The sequence below is a fragment of the Limulus polyphemus genome, unplaced genomic scaffold (genome assembly GCF_000517525.1).
Source record: "Limulus polyphemus unplaced genomic scaffold, Limulus_polyphemus-2.1.2 Scaffold1027, whole genome shotgun sequence".
NCBI classification, from domain to species: domain Eukaryota; kingdom Metazoa; phylum Arthropoda; class Merostomata; order Xiphosura; family Limulidae; genus Limulus; species Limulus polyphemus.
In genome coordinates, this window is record NW_013666637.1 from 223307 (window position 1) to 243932 (window position 20626).

At 31.8% G+C, this 20626-nt stretch overlaps 1 protein-coding gene across 2 annotated transcripts in view; it reads right to left on the reverse strand.

Moving 5' to 3' along the window:
- Window positions 1–8760: 8760 nt before the first annotated feature.
- LOC106461765 (axin-1-like) overlaps window positions 8761–20626 on the reverse strand; it is a 52925-nt gene continuing 41059 nt past the window's right edge. For both annotated transcript variants that reach the window (XM_013921615.2, XM_022388812.1), the window contains exons 7-12: window positions 19747–20084; window positions 18604–18708; window positions 17729–18013; window positions 16454–16552; window positions 13752–13943; window positions 8761–12307 (exon numbers count right to left, since the gene is read on the reverse strand). In XM_013921615.2, the coding sequence (XP_013777069.1) occupies window positions 12181–12307; window positions 13752–13943; window positions 16454–16552; window positions 17729–18013; window positions 18604–18708; window positions 19747–20084 (1146 nt within the window). In that variant the 3' untranslated portion in view covers window positions 8761–12180. The remainder of the gene's footprint in view (window positions 12308–13751; window positions 13944–16453; window positions 16553–17728; window positions 18014–18603; window positions 18709–19746; window positions 20085–20626) is intronic.

Consider the following 20626-nt stretch of genomic DNA (forward strand, 5'->3'; position numbering starts at 1 on the left):
ACGTCCCGTAAAATTAAGAGACTTTGTTGAATTGTAATTTTGTGTTTGTAATTCTGTACATTTAATTAAGTTATTGTTAATTGTTATTGGTTTATTGTATGTGGTTATTGATCGGGACGAACAATATTAAGGAGGGGGCAGTGTTGCGTCAGCGAGGTCACGTGACTAGTATCACGCCACGTCCTTCTCTCGAACCTTCGTGAATTATCGGGAGACTACTAGATTGGGGGTAGACTGGTATATATAAGATGGTCACAACGTGACGAAGTAGTGAATAATTGAACTGCAGTCAGAGAGTGTGTAATTGAACTCGAGCACGTGAGACGTTCGTTGAGAATTATAGCGCGACTGTTGAAATTAAGTGTATCGTAAAGTTGTATTCGGAAGAATAAACCAATTTTATTTAAGAAAGGACTTGTGTCGCTAAAGTTTCGTTGGAACGAAGTTGCGGAAAAATTAACTAACGACTGGAGGCGTAACAATATCATTTTTCAAAATATGTCATTCAGAAATGAAATTTCAACAAGAACCAACAACATTATTTTATCTGAATCTTCTTTGACAAACTAAAGTAATAACATAAACTAACGATTCTTTAACAGTTTTGTTATAACAATCAATTTCACTTTAATTTCTTTGTTAATTCGAACAGAATTAAATATAATCAATAAAAGCACCAAATTTACATTTTAAACTGAAAATGGTATTACACATATCGTCACTATGCACAGTTTCAATTAATTTCAACATAAATTTTGCCAATAGAAGATAAACTTTATATACCATGATAGCCACTGTATATTTTAAAACATGCATATACACGTATAAAAGAATTCTAACTACTATATTCTTTTACATATCACAAAGTCTTTAACAGCAGGTATATATTTATATATATATTTTTATTGGAAAAACTTCAGTTTGAATGAGTGGCCTGATCTGGAAAGACTTTCGTTTAGATAAGTGACCTTATTTCGAACGATTTCCGTTTGGATGAACCAGTCGGATGGACTTTCACCAGCAAGTGTAATATTATGCTTGCTCGGATTGTCTATACGGAAGTTTCATTTTCTTACATTCAGTAAATTAAGTATATTGATCTGTGATGTAGTTTTTTAAATGTATACATAGAGAGTTTGGCACTTATATCTAAAATATTTTACGTTAAACCTAATTGAAATTCATTCATTACCGTGAGTAAATATAATGTTTTTATGATGAGTCTTGTAAATTCTTTACATAATGTAAATTTCACCTAATATAAAATAAATAAGTCTCATCAAAGCGTTTCACGTGATCAATAGGGTTTGTTTCCTTATACATTAGTTAATGAAAACGTTTTTGTTATATCAGATAAAGTGATTTTAAATTTTATTCATATCTTCACAAAACAATTGAATTACATAAAGATGCTTAACTTGTATAACAATGGCGACTGACATTATTTCATAACAGAGGTTTTGCCTTGTCATAGTTGTAGTATTACAAACTCCTACAGAGGTTTGTGTACGTTGTATTGAAATGATTTTAGTGCTTTACCACGTCATTAGAGCCTATGTCGCCACGTCCGGTCATGCTCTATCTGACGACCATACATCTTTATAATATCTCTGAAGCGTAGTTTCCATTGAAAGAGGCTCTGATCTAAGGATGTTGTATCTACAATATACCACTAATCCCTGCCTGCTTCGAGGATGGTGTTTTCCGTGCACTTGTTTCAACAGTCCAATCGCACAGAAATCCACATGCACAGCTTTCGGCGACTTGACAAATATATGTTTTTTACAGCTTTTTCTATTGACCTTTGTGTTCGTGGGTACTCATCTATCACTGCACCTTGCTTACTTCGCTTGGGGGTACCACTTGTTGCAAGACTCTTATTGAATAGTCCTGGTGCAACAAGCTGATCCATATTCCTTTGTTTTACAACGTCATTAAGTACATGGACGACTTCCGTCTTGAAAATCCCAAGTCCCCGATCTGAACACACCTTTAAGATCTGAGTGAGTGTTTCTCAGACGGATTTGCCAGGCGACCCTCGCGTATGGGCTTTGGTCGTCGCGACTCCCCATTATCTCTATAGGAATGAAAAAACACAGCAATTTTATTTATCTCAATAAAATGTTCACTCAACGCAGACAGCTCGCACCCCCCTGGAAACCTGCTCGCGACCCCCAAGAAACACTGACCTGAGTGCATGAATATTTTGTGTCGGAAAGAGCTGTTACATACCCTTTCCAAACTTTATCCATGTTTGGTGGCAGCACAATGTCAAAATATAGTTCTGATACATGCTTCTCTACTGTAACTTTATATCTGATGTGGTTTTCACGTAACTTGCTGACTTACACATTCAAAATCATTTTATTATAAGACTCAACCTTTTAATTGTTGTGTACAGAGTATAATAGAATCACTAATTATTAATATTGACTCTAGTATAGAACCTATACTGATTGAAATACATTATTAATAATATCTTTGTATTAGTTTATAAGAAATAGACAGCAACCTACTTAGGATTACAAATATCAAACATCTGATAACAGGTTATGCGGCGAGGATCCTTTTGAACTAACCAAGCTGTCATAGCAAAACTTAAACATATTAATAACAAGTTAACTTTCGCAACAAAAATTTAAAAACTTTACTTAGTGAAGAATTCTTATAAGTCAATATCCAAAGTTTTAAAAGAAGATAATTTGCTAAGAAGTCATAGATAACGGTATCTGTCATTCTGATGTCAGAAAAAAGACGCAAATATTTTAATCTTTGTATTAAACATTTACCGATATTTGTAGACTGCTTAACTGAGCAAAAGTAGTGAATATAAGGACTCAAGGACAAATAAGTTGGCCAAAGATCATTTAGCCCATCGAGTTTCGTTCAATCATTAAAAGCTCAATATAGTCTTTTATGTCGATACAGCAAATACTTGAACAGAAAAACATCCTAGAAATTTGTAACACAGAAGTAATTTTTAAAGGAGTCTAAACCTACCTTTTATTATTCAAGTCCCTACTTCTATCTAATCTTATTATTTTATTATTCAAACCGATCTCCCTAAACTAAGCCTTCAAAAGTATCCCAATGGCTCAGGGGTAAGCTTAAGAGTTTTTAGCGCTAAAACACAGAGTTTGACCCAGCGGTTGATGCAGTGCTAATTCCTCCTTTGCAACTTTGCAAAACAAGAACATATTTTCAGCAGTTTTAAACCTTGAATCTAATACAGTTCTGTGCGCTACTGAAAACGATTCTGACATGTTTCTTCTTTTTTAAGTTCCTTGATGTCAGTATCCGTCGTAGAGTAAACAAACCTAAATAAACTGAAGACAGTTTTTAGAAACCAAGAAATATTTATACAAAAAAAGCAGTAATCATTTTGTGTGGATTTATTTCAAAATTTCTACATATTTCAACATTCAATTGTAGCTTTTAAGCTTTTATTACTAATGGCACCTGAACCAGCTATATCTTAATTTGGTAATTAATGGTTTAAAGTTTTTGCTCAACTTTAAAGTAATTAGCTGAAAAGTCAGTGGGTTCCTTGAATTACCTTTCTTATTTGCAATGTGTTCAGGTCTGGTTCTTAGGGATTCAGGTTTTCTTCTTCCTCTTGTTCCATGGCCAGCCTGCTCACCAGCACCTATCTGCATGGCTGCAATTTTTGAAACAGGAGTTTGAGGATGCTCTCCTGGACGAGGTTCATCTCTGTGACTGGCTTTTCCTGATACAACTGTTACGAGTCGAGCTTGAGCAGGTATCATCTGGGGAGGAGGAGCTCTTTGGTGAGACCCTTCTTTTTCTTTTCCAGATCTTATGGCTGCCTCTATTGATAAAGTTGTTGCTCAGCTATCATTATACTTCCCTTATTTTACACCAGTAAGTTCACAGCATTTCAACAAGGCCCCTTTTAACTTGTCATAGTCCATGTTATCCTCTGATGTCACGCCAGCATACACTTGTAAACCTTTTCCTGTGAGAAGAAGGCTGAGGCAGACTGCCCAGTCCTCTTTGTCCCAATTCTGACTTTGGGCGAATCTTTCATACTTTTCCTGGAAACCATCCATGGATGTTCACAACGGGACAAGAGGGGCGCCCCCCCCCTCTGAAAAATGAGAAACATAATTCTTTCTTTATTCATTCAGCATATGTATATGATTTTTTTAATTCACTTCACAATTTTACACTACTTTGTCCCCCCTCGAAAAAATTTCTGTGGATACCCATGAAACCATCCATGCCGTCTTTCTGTTAATCAACTTGGGCAGTGCTGGTGGGCTGGCTCTGACAATAGTGTCATTCTTGAGTCATTTTTTCTGTTGAGTGAGTTTGGATTTCCTGCTTACATTCTTTTTTCAGTCTTTCTCTGCCTCTCTTCTGTTGACGCTCTTCTCTGTCTAGGTGTTACTGTTGTTTAACAAACTCTCGTAAATCACCATTTTTGAGCTCAAGTTGCTCACCTCTCTCTCTCTCTATCCATTTATCATAGTCAGTCGACATGGTTATACATTATTTTTGTGACCAGGGCAAGATTGGCCCTCCAATATAACGGGCAATTGCCCAGTGGGCCCGTGCATTTGACGCATTCTTAGAAATTGATTTTAATTGTTTAGCCAGTATGCAGCGTGTGATATTGCCGGGATGGTCCTTTATTACCAATCCATCCCTGGTTGTGACCTCTACAATATTTTTGCTACCACAATAACTGTGCATATATAGGCATATTTTCGCTGTCATTCACGTCTTCTTCTACCACTATTTACCACTGTATAATCCTGTCTGGTTCTCCATTGTCAGGTTTTCATATATATATGGATGGGCAGGATTCTTTACAGAAGGTATTTGTGACATGTTGGTGATAAATTCCAACAATAAACAAACAGCACACAGTCCACTTGTTTTAAGATAATATATTAAAACATGTCAAATATATATATATATATATATACAAATGTTCGTTATCACAATTGTATCCAGAGCTTTAAATAATTATCTCTTTTTGTCAAAGTCCTCACAGTTTTGTTCACTTACTTTAGAACACAATTGACAAGACAAAGTATTTTTCCATGCTCTGTTGTTACAATACAATTTGTGATGCCCACAGTGGCACGGCGGTATGTTTGCGGACTAACAACGCTAGAAACCGGGTTTCGATACACCTGGTGGGCAGAACATAGATAGCCCATTGTGTAGTTTTGTGCTTAACTTCAAACAAACAAAAAACAATTTGTGAAAATTTCACTTTAAAATCACCACTATAACTGTTATTACCACAGTTGTATCCAGAGTTGAAATAATTGTCTCTTTTTCGTCAAAATTCAAACGTGCTGGTTCAATTACTTTAGAACACAATTTACAAGATATATTATTCTTCGCTACTCTGTTGTTACAAAACACTCTATGATAATTCAATTTAAAAATCGTCACTGTACATTCTTTATGGCTAAACTCACAATCACGCAGTCTAGATCTATCTATCAATCTAACTATATAACTTAATTTCAACTACATTTTGGATGGGTATTTATAAATAGCCGACTGAGGCTTAGAATTTCCCACACTACGGGGTATATTGATGTAACGATACTCGAGAAACATTAGAAGGTTTCTAGTAACATGCAATAATACAATAATCGCCAATTTACAATTGAACTACACAATATGTGATTCGCATATTTACGTAAACAAACCTGCATAAACTATCACTTCTACAAATAACTAAATTTAACACTCGCGCTATACTTAAATTAAAACAGTCGTACATATCTAACAACCATAAAAACTATTCATGGGGTGATCATACTAAAACAGTTTACATGGAAGACAGGCAGAGGATAAATATTAGAAATAGTGGTAACACATGCGAAGTTGCCCGTATGCACGTTGTCTTCCATTATCATACAAACAGTATAGCCGACATTCTTAGCATCATCTCGACAAACTACAACTTCCTCACAATTATCAAAACAAAAACCTGAAGCACGGACTCAGTATTCAAAGTGACAGAAGAATATTAGAGTTAAATCTAATCACACCGTACTATTCTTCATAATTGAATTTATGTAAAGGTATTATGACCCAATTGCTTCTCTATAAATATAATTAGTTCGCTATTACAATGTTATTTCTAGAAGGATATTAGATTAGAAAACCTGCTAATGGTTTCTAGATACGTATGAGAATCTGGTTTCATAAAACATGATCACTGAACGTCTTGATTGACTGCTTATGGATTAGAACAAGTGCCCAAATTGAGGTGGAAAGGAGGGGAACGTCATTCCCTTGTCACCATAAAGAAAATCTTGAGTATCAAATGCTTGATTGTGAAAACATACACCTGTAAGTAGATTTCAGAAGTTTCCCTTATTATTATTTTTTACAACTCGAGTGCTACGTAGAACGTTAAGAATTTACAGTATATTCGAGGAGTACGACTAGTTGTAGAAAAGTTTACAGCTTTTTTTGATTTTAGAGAATAAGGTATTTTCAACCTGAATTCGACCGTTATGCGAATTATGCGCCCATATTATGAGATCCTTAATTTTAAACTACTGACCAGAGTGCAGCCTACTGCCATCCTCTCGAACCATATGATCCTCAACCCTACAAGCTAAATGCAAGGTTCGCTCTGCCTCTTAGATAATAAGTTGTACAAGGTTGAATGACGTAAAATGAAATTTTAGGCCAGTGGAAACTAAGTGAAACGGTCTTGTTGCAAAAACAAACTGATTGTTAGATCGATATTCTATTACTTTCCTCGTGTTAGTATTTTATTTATTGTCACCAAAGCATACAATTGTAAATTACCTATGGACATAAAACTATAATAAAACCAATAGCTTTTGTTCTTTGACATAATCGAAATACATTTTGTTTTAGAGCAAAGCCACATTGGTCTACGTGCTGTGTTCACCACGGGGAGTGTAACCCCAGATTTTGGCGTTGAAATCCTATAAACTTACCGCTGTCCCACCGTGAGACAACTGAAATAATGCTTATTGGTTTCGTCGAAGTCGGATCTAGTTCATTCTAGTTGTTCCGTGTGTAGGAAATACGTATGTCATATATGCACCAATTAACATTTTAAAAAAATCATTCAAATTAGTTAAGTTGATGGATGTTTTCATGCGATAAAATTTCATCTAGTGTACTGTACAAGTAGAAAAATGTTGAAACTAGCGAGAATATTCTGTAACTATTAACTACATCTATCGTAATCTTCGTGCACCACATTCAAATAGCATCCAACCACTGAAATGTGACATTTGTTGCCGCCAAAGTAAATGTGTACAAGGCCATACATGTTTTGCTGCAAAAGAAACGCCCACATTGAGCTCAGTTAGACCAGTGTGATGTTACAAAGAAAGGTTAACCCTACTATTTCAATCTCATTGTTGGAAATCTAAACCCATTAGTTTTAATCTGGTTAAGTTTAAATAACGAACCACCATCTACAAAGAATTACAATACTTTGGCACCAAATCCGTAGGGAAATATTCGTGTGGTGACTGTCGTCTTCCCAGTCGCTTGTTTGGATGCAGTAACTGAGGATTAATCTTTAAGTATCTCCACCTTAATGCGACTTGATGGGGGAAAGAGGATTATCTTTACTAATTGGCAGGGCTTTCGGATGTACGGACTTTGCCTCAATTTAACTTTGAGCTCAAGAATATTGACTTAAACTGCGAAATTTCATACTTGTCTGATTTAGTAGTGAACTAACAAGCCATTTGTGGGTCCGTTTGGTTGACTGGCTTTGAGGGGAGCAGACAAGCCAGATAACCATCCTTGAGATTTATTTATTATTTTTTTTTGCTATTGCATCATCATGAAGGAGTAGCTAATGTAGATAACCTTTGTTAAATGTTGTCTGTACTATTTGTATTGCCTTAAATTGTTTTCCTGTAGAACAAGTATCTTTTCACTGGCTGGAAAGCTCAGAAGGAATTATAATAGGCTGGATATTATTAAACATATGCATTGTAATTAATACTGAAAAGTGGACTACTTCCAAGAAAGCTGCTTTAACATTCTTCATTATGCAGTATTCAGATCGTCCACACAAAGATATATAAAATGGATTCTACAGTTAAAGAACTCCTTTTAAACTGATTCTTGTTGCACACAAGTCCAGCATAGATAGTTGGGGATGCAGGAGTGTTATATCACGGATAGGTTAAAAAAACTGTGGAACATACAATAATCCTCAAACAGAAATTACTGAAAATGTTTTATAATTCTGGAAACATACTTGCTTAGGAATACTCCAAAATGTGGTCAACTGGGAAAAAACCGTGGTATAGGGAATGAGCATAGCAGAGAAAAACATATACCAGCAGCATATTGTCCTACTCTTGTAGCAGATGAGTTTGGAACACGTTTCATCACACTGGATGAAGCACATCTCTATTTAACTGATAATTAATTATTGTCTTACTGATGACACACCATTCCCAAAACAGCATAAAGTATGCAGTAAAATTTTTTTCAAGAAATTTATAGTGGTTACAGCTATCTATTTTTAAGTTAAATATCCATAGCTCTGAGAAAAATACTAAAGTTAACTCTGCATGCTAACAGACTACTTTAATACAAAAGCCTCCACCCCCATCATGAATTTTATACCTTACTATTTTAATGAAATCAAGTAAATAAAACATCCAAGTTGTTTTGAGAAAATTTTACTATCAACACAAACTGCTAAAACCTACTCTTTTTGTAGTTAACAATAAAATAAAAAGTTAACTCTTCTTTAAGATTACTTGTAATTTACTGCATCCACAAACTAAATATTTCAAAACACCAGCATGTTGGTAGAAACAAACAGGGTATGGTTTTTAAATTCTGGAACAAGAAATTAATGGTTTATTTACAAGAAAAATGATTACATGATATTCTTTATTAAAAAATATAATCTGCACAACACCAATGCAGCTCTGACAAATCTCAAAATCTTGGTGAAAACCAAGTTGCATATATATATTACAGCAAGGATGTGTACACATAACTACATGTACAGACAGTTTTAGAAAAAGCAAAAATGTATTTCACATCATAAAATCTAGTAGTAGCAAAAAAATATTATTTACATACAAGCTGCCACAAATCCATTTTACAGTATATCATTTAAGACTTAATGATATATTATTACAAATTGTAGCATTTAAGGCCTCTAGAAGTTCCACAAAATGCAGCACTAATTACAAGCAAAAAATTACCTCTCGCTTGGCAACACCTTACAATTTGCATGTTTTTTGAACTTGATTTGGTCTGGCAAGAGTTCAATAAATAATTCATTTGATACCATACATAAACTACAGACAAAGACAAAATTAACTATAAATTAAAAATATTCTGATTTTCAGTAATACTTCAATAAAACTTTTCCTATGCATTACTATCAATTTATAAACCAGTTAGGTTTAACTATTACAAATTAGCAAGAAAAAAAAATACACAAAATGATAATCTTCAAAAGAAAATACCTCCAGAATTATTATTTTTTCTATTAATGATACACTGATTACAAAGTTTTATCAACAGAACTGACACTTTTTACATAACCCTGTACTAATGAGTGCACCTTTTTTCAAGAAAAAGACATACCCTAAGAACCAGAAAAATATATATATACCATTTTCTTAAAAAAGTAATAATCTTAACATCAGCTTTGCTTTTGGCACCATGTAATATTAATAGAATGTACTTCATTAAATGAAGTATTTGTAAATTTAGAAATGAAATACATTCACAACAGTTTTTCCCATCTTACATGGAAGAAATCCCCGTGAAAACTTTTTATATGTAGGCTTAGTCATTTCATGTATGTGTAATAACACAAGATAAAATAAACCAAGATATAAATGCTATGCATTAATTACACCCTTTATCCAATAGGTTGACAATTCCATCATAGACATACTCCAAAAAAGTTTACACTATCATAAGCAACAAAACTGAATGTTTTGATATGATACTAAAATGAAGAAAAAAAACAGACTAAATTTAACAACAGCAACATAACTATTTTGAACTTTGCATAAAAAGGTACAATCCCAGAAGTGTAAATTCTGGATCAGTGCTACTTTATTTTGTATAGCTTAAGATAATAATTAATCAAAATAAAGACAACTGAAAACACCAAATGTAATCTTAAGGTGCCCTTAAATTTCAATTATATGCCATTCACAATTTCTGCTTTAGTTAGAAATCACTAGGAATGGGGAAATATATTAGTTTAGGTCCAATATTGGATATCCAGCTCCAGATATCTGATCGTATAGTAGATGTGGCACATTAAAAATGCACTGCAGATGTGAGCTAACCATTTCATTATAGTATACTTATTTCTTGTTTGTTTTTTGAAACGTAATAAGGATGTACAGTTCTGCATGAATGAGTAGCCATTGCAGGCCTTTTAAGGGAATGTGGCAGTGTGAGACAGTGCTTTAGGCCCTTGATCACCACTGAGACTGTGGTGTGGATTGTGAATGTCACTACCGTGACCAACTATGGCAACTGGCATTTAGGCATGATGTTTAACTTCATAATGACTACCAGATCTCCCACTGTTTAAAACTAGAGAAAATGCATCAGTCGTCTGAAGGACACAATGCCTATTATGCGTAACACAAGTGTTGTATCACACCTGTATAATATTGTTAGTTAATTCTTTGATGGACATACTATCTGATTAATCATAAAAGCAATATCCCACCAGATATGATTTTATCAGACACTACAGTATTCAATTGAATGAGATATTTATTTCATTTCTAGTAATGATACCAGAACAATAAATTATCATTAACTATAAACTCGTGATCAGTATTGCTTTATTTAGAATTGAAGAAACTGAACACATAATAATAATTTTAAACTATAAAAAAACAGAATTTAAGAAAAACTATTTGAAGGATGGCCCAACCCTATAATGCAAATGAAACTTGTAAGCTTCTGAATGTCATGTTTCTGTTTTGCATACAGAAATTTTCTTTTGATGTGACATTTGTTACACATTATATTAATCTTCACATTTTAGATTTTCATTACAAAAGAAATCACCATTGCTAAGAACCTATAATGTTGATGAGCATTTTAAGTATTATACAATACAATATACAGCACTTTCATCGCATGGTATGAAACATCCTAAACATTCATATCAGATGAATGGAACTAAACTGTTAATAAACTGTCTGCACTGTGCTAATGGAAACTAAATTCACCTTATCTTTCAAAGAATCTCAGAAACTATACTTTCAGCTTTACATATAAAACATGATGGAAGCAAAATTTCAATAAAAAATAGAATAAGAAGATACCAAATGTATCTTTTAACTTTTAACACTTTTTTAAGTAAGGTAAACAAGACTGTTGAACTTGATAATAATATTTGTACTCCATTTGTATGAACTTTTAAATGAAATATTTAAATACAACTAAAAAGAGAAGTTAATACATATAGGTTCAATATTACATTCAAACTGTACAATATTGATCAACAGGCTATGGCACAAGTGATGAGTTAGCTGCAATGTACAAAACCATGTAGATCTCAAGTGAAATTCAATACACCAACCCCAAAAATTAATATCTAATTTAATAAATACATACAAAACATCTAAACATTCCAAATGACAGAATCCCAGTTACAGCAAAATGTTCTTACTGATCATTTGCTGAAAATTGAAACTAACAATTTATATAAAGGAAAAATCTTTAGGAACATTGCAATAATGAGTTTCTATTTAAAAAAGATTAATATATATCATAGCTGATGTATTTTTTGAATGTTATCTTACAACCACAAAAACTTAAAAGGAATACAACACAGATGGTCAATGTTTCCACAATAAGGACTTTGGTAAAGTAAAATTTGAAAGTATGTAATTTCTTCAGCATGAATACATCTAATTCCCTTCATGTGAGTAACAGGAAATAGAACAAATATTTTGTGCAGCAGAGTGGGCATGATATCTTTATACTAGTTTTGTAAAACATCAACAGTACTGGAAATAATAAAAACAGTTTCATAGCAGTAGAAGCATCAGTAAGAAGTTTTTTTCTACATAAGAACAAATTTCTTTTGGTATTATCCATGAAAGTCAAAGTCTTGAAAAAAAAAACAACAACAAGCAGAATGTTTTCAACATTTATACAAAAGTAAATGCTACATCAGTCTACTGATTCAATAGTAGCAAAGATCTTCCCCTCCCAAAGAGGCAAAATTTCGTTGTCATCCGATATTTCTTCATTTATCACCCCAGTTCCAAATTCATTGCATTCTTTCTTGAAAAAGTACCTGAGAAGAAAAAAAAATATAAATTATCCTATTTGATCATAAATATTTCATGGGTACACAACTTCAGTAACCAAGAATTATAGATCTGTAACAAAACAGGTTTTGACCTTTAACAAATGTTGAATAATGATCAATGATATTGAATGGCAAAACATGTACATACCAGTCATAAATGATTTCCTTTTTCATCTTTTCCAACAGAATTATATTATTTTTGTATTACAATTTAAAACATAATAGTACATTTTTCAATAATCATTCAATATTTCATCACAGCCAGCATAAAAAATACCAACATTTTAAAGCATTGGTAAGAATTCTGAGGGAACATTTTTATGAGGGAACATAACATGTATGAAGATATTTTATATTAGGAAAACATTAAAAAATTATTGCATTTAGAATTTTCTGAATTTAAATTTTATTGAAGCTTATAAAAAGTCTAAAACATTAATATAATTAATAAGCCCAATGCAATGTGTGTTTACACAGTTTTCTAATAAGAAACTCTTTTAATGCTGGCCAATTACTTTTCAAACTAGCATTTTTAAAACTTTTCTACTGAACAGAACAAAATCATTAATTGAATTCAAAATTATGTCAAAATTCAGCTAATCCTATACAAAACCCTAAAATTCTGAAACATGAGTAAGAGATAAGCTCTTCAAATAAGGCTTCTTCCGATCATACAGTGAAATGAACTTACTGGTCCTGTATGGTTTCATATTTACAAACATACAATATATACTTTTGCATGAGCACATCATTCCAGAGGAACTGTTTCCACATGTTTATATATTGTCTGAGTAATTAAATTTCAATTATCATCTATCACCATTGTGATGACTATATATCATTTATTTAAATTTTATTTGCTAAAAACTTATATTAAGAGCAGATTCTTTTCAGTCTCTTTCTTTTTCTACTATTTTTAACCAAAATAAATCTTGCAGCATAATTGGCAACTTGATATTCCACATTAAAGTCAGTGTCTTTAGTTTCGTTCTCTATACAGGCACTTGATAAAGCGGGCAGTTAACCCTTTCATGCAACAAGTTAAAGTGTGCTTATTATGATCTTTTAGTTATTTTCAAAATTTTGTTAAATAACTTTACTATTAGTCATAACACTGTAATTACTTAAAATCTTTGTTTTTTGAAGTATTTGTTTTTATTCTTCTATGTTTTATTAAAAATAACTACAATTTAAGCATTTTCGAATGAAGAGTATTTATTGGTTGGTGAATCAAAATGGAGGGGGGGGGGGCTTAAAATTCAGAACAGTCAACAGAGGGCATTTGGACACAGTCAGAAGGGTGCCCTTAATGTTGAAGTTCTACTGTATACATGTTTACAATTAAAAATCCAACTTCCCGCATGTATTTATATTTTTAAATTACAAATTGTCCCCCCCCCCCAGTCAGAAATGAAGTAAAACACCATACCTATAATTTCCTTTTTTACTAAGAAGACCTTTGAATTGTTTTAGTGTGACATTCTTTCCTGGAAGTTTTGTTCTGTAAGGCACAGATTCACCAGAAAAACAGTATCCAATAACAGTAACGTCTCCAGAGGATGTAGGATGTGAACCAGGAATGTAAGCTGTTGATGAGGTTTTCTTGCTTGACTTTCTTGTGCTATGATGAAATACTCTATAAGATTTGTTTACACATGTGCAACAAAAATGTTGTAGTCACCATTCATTTTTAAAAACCCACAGGTTGAATCCATAAACAGTCTATTCTATAATTCACAGCAGGACAAACATTGAGTCCACCATAACCAGATCTTATTATTAAATTATCTTTTTATAGTAGCACAAAAAAAATACTAAAATAATTTCACAATTTTACACATTAGACTACAAGGCATTCCACATTTGATCATTTTATTGAATTATTTTTTATTTAAAAGTGTGTATACACTCAAATAGTTTCTTTGATAGATTGTTTAAGCAGAATATTCATTATGAGTACACCTAAATGGGTGGCAACTGTCTGTCGTAGAAAAAACACAAGTATAGAGGATGACATTTCAAAAGATGAAAGGCAGAAGACTTTTGAAACATCGTCCTCTATATTTTTTCTACAACAGACAGCTGCCCCTCATTCCAGTGTACTTATAACCCAATTAATTTCATTATTACTAAATCTCTACTTCATGGAAAATTACTTGGATAATATAGTAAACTTTCATTAAGAACTCAATACCATTTACCAATGGACAAAAAAAGAAGTTCTTTAAAACATAATACTAAAACATTTTATAAGAATTAATACTAATGTAGAAACATTTGTACTATAGACATAGACACACAAAAAAATATCATATACGATGAAAGACTCAAATTTTCTTTTTATATTAGAAATAAAGTAAATAATACAGCCAACACACTAAGCAGTGTGACATGAAAGAATTAGGATACTATAAAACAGCCTTCATATTGTGTCAAAACAATTTTTTATGTTTACAGAAAGTCAACCTTTTGGATGTGATGTCAAAAAACAAGTTTCATTTACTTTCAATGAGTTTTTTAGCTCTAAAAATGAGATACAAACAGACTGTAAGTAAGTGAAATTAGTGAAAAATATTAATGCAAGTTAAAACTTTTAAAGTATGAATTTCTAGGATTTAGCTTTTTCCTTGCTTTAAGCACTATTAACTCAGAAAAACTAATAGTTTACTTGAATAACAATTGAAATATGATATATATGACAGTATTCTGATACAAAATTGGTTGTAAGTATATGTATATCAATAAAATTTGTATGTTATTTTTGCTACACTAGTTTTCTTCAATTTTTTGAGCCCAGAGTTGTAGACAGGTCCACATAATCAATGGAAAACTAATCTTAAATAAAGAGATTTTTGGGACACATTTGGGTCATCTTGTCATTTTAAATTTTCGTCCTAGTGTGTGTACTATTGAATTATTAGTTAACCTTATGTGTACAATTGGGGGTCATAGTGTGCGTATCATGTGTACTATTGAATTATTAGTTAACCTTATGTGTACAATTGGGGGTCATAGTGTGCATATCATGACTTTTTACAGAGTTACATTCAAAAATGTAATTATAAAAACGTTACTATCAAAGTATTTCAATAAACTTGGCACAAGTTTATAATTAAAATTTTAACATTACACAATATTTCTTAATTTTTAAGAGCATTGTTTAAAAAGTTCTCAATTTTCACTTCTCTGTGTTATGTGCCACTTCTTCACTCCAAATTGCTCATTTTAGATATTCTTTACAGTCCTGACCTTCCAAGTTTGATATAAATATCACTACCATTTATAGTATATATATATAGTTGAAATAAATAAGAATTCTATAAAGCACTAACAACAAACTAGCAAAAATATACAAGACCCACATTTGTAAGTGCTGAATTTCTTTTTAATATTTTTTATTTATTGTTATAAAAGTAACTTAAATGTAAAAATTAGAAAATTATTAAATCAGATAAGAAAACTTTTGAAAATAATTAAGAACAAATTCTCCGTGAGGTATACACACAAGCTGCATTGCATTAATGTAGTTTGATACTTTATCGTAACTTGAGCTATGCTCTTGCCATGTGATTTTTACTTTGTTATGCTATTTTAGCAGTTAGAAATATGTTCAAAGAACAATAAGATCAAATGAAAGCATTTGTGAAAAGGTTAAAGGCTTAAAAATGTTAGGATAAATTACTGTAATTGTATGTTACAATCTGCAATGACTATAGAACAAAAAAATTGTAGTCAATTTTATTTCAAATTCTTCAACTTTTGCTACAGATGATTTCATTACAATTGGTGTTAGGGTATAATGTTTTACTGGAAAATTAGGAGGTTGTAGAGGTTATGTGAAAAATATTTTTATTAACAACACGAAAATCACCTTGCACTCATGACTAGTCAGAGTCAGATTGATTTCATAAATTTTTTTAATAAAAATACTTTAATAACAAAAAATTGATTTTCTGTGTAAAACGAGGGTTTATTAAAATCTTACAAAATTTTATGAAGATACACCTAGTAAATTCAGAATTATAGTAAACCTAAATTCTCCAATGCATGGTTAGTCCAGTTGACTGACCCTGCATAAATTGAGTTAAAACTCTGTTTACACATGAAAAAGATTTAAATATTATAGCAAACCTGTGGGCAGTGGATTCCTCTATGGATTCAAAGTTCTTTGTAGAAATCTTGCCCCTACTTGACTCCATGTGAAATTGTTTGTCTTTTGAAGAGCTTGTTCTGTTTGGAAAACATCACATTAAACTCCAGAAATCTCTTGAAACTTCTTATACAAGTTATATTTATAATATGAAGCTTTGGTTACCTTAATAATAATAATAAATAAATAATAACAAAAAAATTATCCAGTATGGATTGTAATTTTTTAGCTAATTTTATGCATTTAGTAGAAAATACATCTGCAGGTGAGGAATATTAAATTTGAATTAATTATACTAGTCATAAGGCATTAGTATTAGGCCTAATATATATTGTAACACTACATTTTCTTTTCACTCCCATAGGGTTTTTCAAGAAAAAAAAGTGTATAGCAGTACTTCAACCACACTATGTCCATTGCTGATTGACAGGTTTCACTCAATTCAGTGCTCATCAGGTCAGCTGGGACACAAACACTACTGATACAAGTCATTTGAGCTCAACATTATGGCATGAAATCCTTTTCTAAGCTGGCAAAGCATGATTATAATTAGACTTGTCATAAGACACGAGTATTAGACCTATTATATTTTAACTCTACATTCTTTATTCATTCCCATTTTATTTACAAGTATTTTAACCACAACTTGTCTGCCATATCCATTGCAGATGTGTTTTGGTCAATACAAAGCTCATTTTAATACTGAGGTATTATGAAAGTATAAGTATTATTTTCCTTCACCAACTTAGAAAAGGCATTCACATTATAATAGTTGTTTATTTAACAAATGGCTTATATAAATAGTGTTATGACCACTACTGTGCTTTTAGTGTTCTATATAGCCAGATGAGCTCTGTATTGAGCAAAATATGTCATTGACAATGGATATGGCAGATATAGTGCAGTTTAAATATTATTGTACACTCTTCTTCTTGAAAATTCCTAAGGGACTGAATGTAGTGTTACAAAATACAACAGGTTTAATACACACATTTTATGACAAGGATAATATTTAATTATAATCATGATTTGCCACTTTATAAAAGATGTTCACACCATAACAATCCTGAATTTAATTTAAAATGTAAAACATTAAATTAACTGTCTTTTATGGTATTGATTTTTATTAGAATAAATTAATAGTAAGACTATGTGCACTTGTAAAACACTAATAATGAAAAATACAATCAAATGATTTTTTTCATGTAATTTCTCAGTAAAATTAAATCTTATTCATCATAAAATTAGAGACTCACTTTGTTTTACTAGATTTTAAACGTGCCTCATCTTCTAGCCGTCGTTTAGCTTCCAGAAGCTGTGTGGCTGTGTCAGGTTGAGGGAGGATTGGCATAGATAGATCCAGAGCAATTGGCTGGGTAGGTTGTAAACTCCAGTGACATGGATGAGTTGTAGTATGGAGATGAGATTTTGAATAAGTTCCATTGCTTTGTAATGGAAGAGGAAGAGGCCAGGGAATGGAACCTCCTCGCTCCAGGAAGCCTGAACGTGAAGTATTATAGGCCAGTGGCTTCTTGGAGTGACTGAAAAAAGTTTCAGAACAAACTATAACATCATAATATATAACAGGATAAATAACATATTTTGTAGCTTAAGAAATGAGTTAATGTTCCTTTATACAAAACATTGTTATTTTTTCAATACTATCTTATAAGATTCAGCTTATGAAGCAGCTTCATAACCACTGCATGCTCCAGTTGTTAAAACTTTTTTTTTCAAATTAACATTTAACTTTTAGCATATAAGAATGCCTCCAAAACAAACATTTCTACACTTCAAAAATAAAATGTATAAAATTTTAAAATTTCTGACAAACTACCCAGATTTGGCAATTTCAAATCAAACAATGAGGCTTAAAAGAATGTTTTTGATCAACGACTACAAGCCAGATTCTTCCTCATGGAGTAAGTTGGTTATATTTCATAGATAATGACATCAGTAAAGAACCTAACAATAGTGTTATTAAACAGATAACTTTGAACTAGTAATTTTATCTCATACAGATTAATTTTTTAAACCTTCCTTTTTTTCACTAAAAGAAAAACAACAAAAAGCCAGATAAATAATGTAATTAACTGTTATTTAATACAATTGTATTCTTAAGTGCTCTTACCCTTGCCGACCTAGTACTGGTGATGTTGAAGATAAAGATGATCGGCCTGATTTTTTATGTCTTGTTGAAGATTCTTTCTCATTGTCCATCATCCAATGAAACACCCTTATTAAAGCACATACATTAATTACCATGTAGAAAGAATTTTCCAACTTTTTATCATTCTGATAACCACAAGTATGTTACTAGAAGTAAATCTAATATTTTTCTTGACTTCTGATATCCATAATTTACAAAATTAACTCTGTATACTCATTCCACAAATGTCATGAATTTCATTAGAACCAGATACCAATGCTACAAAAACTATTAGCTTATGATTCTTTAGATCAAAACATTATGATAAGCTTATAAACACCAGAGTACATGTAAAAATTAAATTTCTTACTGCAAAAATTTACTATCAATAAAAATCAATTTATATGTCACGCAAGAGCTCATCATATAGCAATTCTGAATTGTACCTATCACAACTCAACCTTTTAATTCCTCTCCAAAATTTGAGAAAATAATTGAAATTCTGAAAAATCCTTGACCTCAAATGAATAGAATAGTCATGAAGGTAAAGGGTTTTTGTAGGCTCTCAGGTTTGACTCAGCCAAGTTATTTGAAAATTTGTATTAATTTTTGAAAAGCTATTCAACAAATTTGAGCCCCTGTATGAGGGTGAAAAGGGTTTGTGAGACTTTCATGACTAGATCCACATATTTACATAAAACTGAAATAGATGTGTAAAGGATCATTCAAAGTTAGTATCTAGGTTTAGATTTTAAAATATTCATACCAAGACCCCTTATGACTGGCTACATAAATTTACTTGAAAATTAACAAAAACACATAGATGATCAGTCAAATCAGGTATGCAAATGTTTTTATTTGCATAATTGTTATTTCCTGTTAATTTTCATTAACAATTTACTAGATATATATATATATATAAATATTTAACAGCATACCAAACAGATCTTAGCTTATAATAATTTATTATATTTTCAAGCTTTAACTTATGTTAAAGCTTTTAGATTTGCTAACCAATTAAGCTGTACTTTTAAGTCCCATTTGATACCTAGGTAGTTCTAAAATAATCTAAAAATTCACTTAAAATAAAACCAACTGTAAGGAAAGGTAAAATCTAATATTTACTTTTCACTAGAAGGTAGGGTAGATGGAATTGGATCACAGGCCACACTAACACCACTATCAATACAACTGCTGCTGGAGTCTGTGGCTGACAACTTCTTGCTACTTGATCTTCGAGACATTTCCTTGAAACGCCTGGTTTGCTGATGATCAATAGGAGCCATACTGAACTGTTCTTGTGCTGCTCCAATCCCTCTAGACAATCCTAAAGGTGAGCCAGTTGTTGGATGATAGTAGAAATGTTTATACGTATGGAAGGGAGGAGTAGGATAGTTTGTGAGTTCGTTGTCTGGAGTGAAATCATGAACTGTTCCACTATCACTTGAAAAAGTATCTCGATCCTACACGATACAAAAACTTCATAAGAATTTGTTCTTCAATTAATACTTAATTTATAAAAAAGAACTATCAATAAACATCAGTTTCCAAAACCACCTAAACTTCTAAGCACTTAACACATAATAAAAATAACTGCTATAACTACCTTTCTATTTTCCACAGTTGTATACATTACTCATCTTGGGACAACTTTCATACTATGGTTTTTTTTAACCTACACATTTCCTTACAAAATAACAAATATACTGTCATATAACTACTACTTTTCTAATGCCATACATTTTAAGAACTTAAGAATGAAAGTAAAGAAGAATGTATAACAATAGATCAACCACGCTACATCTGCTACATCCAGTCTTTTTGCCTAATTCCAGGGTTCAGACTGTCTGGGATACAACAGTTTAATGGTTGAAACACTATTTACATTATCAACTTGCACAAAAACAAGTTAGTGAAATAATGTATTTAAGTGTTTTACACTCACAAAAAAGAAACCTATTATTCTATACGTATTTGAAGAACTTGTAGCATTCCGCCACAATTT